This window comes from Morus notabilis, unplaced genomic scaffold (genome assembly GCF_000414095.1).
Source record: "Morus notabilis unplaced genomic scaffold, ASM41409v2 Scaffold184, whole genome shotgun sequence".
NCBI classification, from domain to species: domain Eukaryota; kingdom Viridiplantae; phylum Streptophyta; class Magnoliopsida; order Rosales; family Moraceae; genus Morus; species Morus notabilis.
Genome location: NW_010387636.1, coordinates 943,386 through 946,491, shown reverse-complemented (window position 1 = coordinate 946,491; position 3,106 = coordinate 943,386). Strand labels below are relative to the sequence as shown.

General features: G+C 46.3%; 1 protein-coding gene across 1 annotated transcript in view; it reads right to left on the bottom strand.

Moving 5' to 3' along the window:
• Window positions 1–452: 452 nt before the first annotated feature.
• Window positions 453–3,106, bottom strand: part of LOC21409437 (agamous-like MADS-box protein AGL30) — an 8,928-nt gene continuing 6,274 nt past the window's right edge. Inside the window, exons 8-10 of the mRNA XM_024177137.1 lie at window positions 1,411–1,608; window positions 1,058–1,320; window positions 453–784 (exon numbers count right to left, since the gene is read on the bottom strand). Coding sequence (XP_024032905.1) covers window positions 453–784; window positions 1,058–1,320; window positions 1,411–1,608 — 793 coding nt within the window. The remainder of the gene's footprint in view (window positions 785–1,057; window positions 1,321–1,410; window positions 1,609–3,106) is intronic.

The following is a 3,106-nucleotide window of genomic DNA, read 5'->3' as shown; positions in this document are numbered from 1 at the left end:
TCCATGAGGCCGACCCCTCCAATGAGGAGAGACCTCCATAAATAAGGTTCTTAAACCTGCCAAGAGCCCTAAGGGGCATCCATGAGGCCGCCCCCTCCAAGGAGGAGAGGCCTCCATGAAGAAGGTTCTTAAACCTGCATCCATGAGGCCGATCCCTCCAAGGAGGAGAGGCCTACATGAATAAGGTTCTTCAACCTGCCAATATCCCCAAGAGGCATCCATGAGGTCTCCCCCTCCAAGGAAGAGAGGCCTCTATGAAGAAGGTTCTTAAACCTGCATCTATGAGGTTGATCCCTCCAAGGAGGAGAGGCCTCCATGAAGAAGGTTCTTAAACCTGCCAAGAGCCCCAAGGGGCATCCATGAGGCCAACCCCTCCAAGGAGGAGATGTCTCCATGAAAAATGTTCTTAAACCTGCCAAGAGCCTCAAAGGGCATCCACGAGGCCGACCCTTTCAAGGAGGAATGGAAATAGGTGCCGTTCCCGGAACCAAATCAATACAGAATTCAATCTCCCGATCTGGCGGTAAACCAGGTAACTCATCATGAAATATATCTGTAAACTCATCCACTACAGGGATTCCCGCACTATCTCCAGTTATCTCGGGTTCACCTTCTAGAGCAAGAAGAGAAGAAAAACATGCCAAGTTCCTCCGTCCTCCAACGCTGTACTTCAACAGTCGTTCCTCCAGGACTGGGTTCATATCCGCCTGATAAGAAATCACTGTTCCAGACTTAGTCATCAGAGTCACTCTCCTACGGTAACAATCAACAATTGCTCCGTATTCTGACAACCAATCCATTCCAAGGACCACATCAAACAGGCTCATCGGAAGGATGATCAAATCTGCTCTCACTCGCTCACCGCCAATCGTGATTTCACACGATTTACACACACTCAACACCTCCACACATCCCAGTGGGGAGTTCAAAGTCATCGGGACTTCTAAATTCTCACATATAAGTTTCAATGCCCGATCAAAAGATCTTGATATAAACGAGTGTGTGGCACCTGTGTCAAACAACACGTGAGCAAAAGAATGAGAGATTATAATCATACCCTCAACCACCGCGTTGCTGGTCTGACCTTCCGAACTGCCTCCTGCCAGGGCATAAGCTTGTCCCTGTACTTTCCCTTTCCTTCTGTCACCCACATTAGGCCGTTGGGTCGGAGGCCTATATTGTTGTGGTGGAGGTGGTTGCACCGGTCTCGGCGCTTGAGGCCGGAATTGTGTATACGGAGGTGGTTGATAAGTCGACACAGAAGGGTATGGCATCTGTTGTGGCTGATATGGTGGCATGTACTGTGGTGACCCTTCTTGACTGTAGGAAGCGTCACTTTGGGCTTATTGAGCTGGCGGCCAATTAGGACAATTCCTCCTAATATGACCCACCTGCCCACAATGGTGACACCTGGGCCCGTATGAAGCACTTCTGTCACTTCCTGACGAACTACTGCCACCGCTAACCACTCCTCCACTAGGCTGTCCCTGGTTGCGGTTCCTTCTACCACTCCGCTGTGGCCCGCTAGAAACAGATGGTCCCCCAGAAATTGAAACTCTTCCAGCTTGTTCTTTACTCTGGTGATAAGCTATGTTATCCTGCTCCACCCTAGTAGTAGCAGCCACCAAATCTCAAAAATTTCAGATTCTCAAAGCCACCAATGGTCTCCTCACAGAGTTCTTGAGGCTATTCTCAAACTTAAGACATCTAAGGTGTTTAGATTCCACCAAAGATGGCACGAATCGGGACAGGTCATTAAACTTGGCCTTATACTCCCTTACAGACATGTCACCTTGCAACAGAGACATGAATTCCAGCGCTTTTTCCTTTCTATAACTCTGAGGGAAGTACTGCTCATTGAATAGTGTGTCAAATTGCTCCCAGGTCAGTCATGTGACATCTATTCTTCTCTTGACCTGTTTCCACCAAGTATTTGCTAAGCCCTCCATCTTGTATACCGCAAATTTCACCCAGTATTCATCTGGAACTCCCATAGTACTCAAATGCTTGACTATGGAGTCTAACCAGAACTCTGCCTCTTAGGGTCCTCCCTCACTATTAAACGAGGGGATAGGCGCACGCCTAAACTCTCGGAAGTACCCTTGCTTCCTATCCTCAACCGGCAGCTCGGTTTGAGCTCTTGTGGCCATGCCTTGAAAGGCAGCATACATGGCATCCAGAAATCCCTAATTCTGTTGTGCCGGTGGATTAGCGGGCCTACGGCGAGGCGCCATTTCCTTTAATTGAAATAAAACTAGACTATTCAATGGATCACAGATGTCACACATGTATGTACAATCCTGGGATTTCTTAACCTAAGGCTCTGATACCATTCTTGTCACGCCCCCCAAGCGGGGTGGGTGACGTGGAGCTCGATTAGGGGTTAATAAAGAAGATTCCCAGACGAGCCCCACTCGACTGAGTTAAAATATAAATACATTACTACAGAATCACGAAGCCTCTGCCACACAGGGCCCCACCCTACAGGACATACAGTATCGTACATACATGCTAATGTAAATAATTATTACAACAGACATTAACCACAGTCTAGTAAATCCAAATATTACATAAGTTTACAGAATTCTCAAATTCTTTACATTTATTCAAGAGGATGAACTCAATCCTCTCTTGATCCAACAGTAGCAATCTTCCGCTACCCCGCACCGCTCCTAGAGTCTCCTGGGAGGGGTTTAATACATTTGAAACATAAAACGTGAGTGAAATGCCCAGTAGGATATAATTTGCAAGGATGTAAAATAAATAAATAGATAAAGTGCAAGTAAATGAATAAATGGGTATGTAAATAAATAGACTTTCAGTTTCAACAGACAGCCAGAACCTCACATCATTTTTCTCAAAGAAAATAAATGTAAAATCTCCATATTACAGGCTTCAGCAAGTAATTAGTACAAATTACTTACCTAACCAAGTGCCTCGCCTACCCGGACCGAGTTTCGGGTTCTGCCCCCGAGGATGCACTCTCCGCACCCTATCTAGGCTTACAGCAATAGACTCTATTACCAGTTCACAAGATCTCTTTGCTTAAGAAATCATTCATTAACTTTTCTGAAATCGTTTTTATGACCCCACGAACTACTCAAGC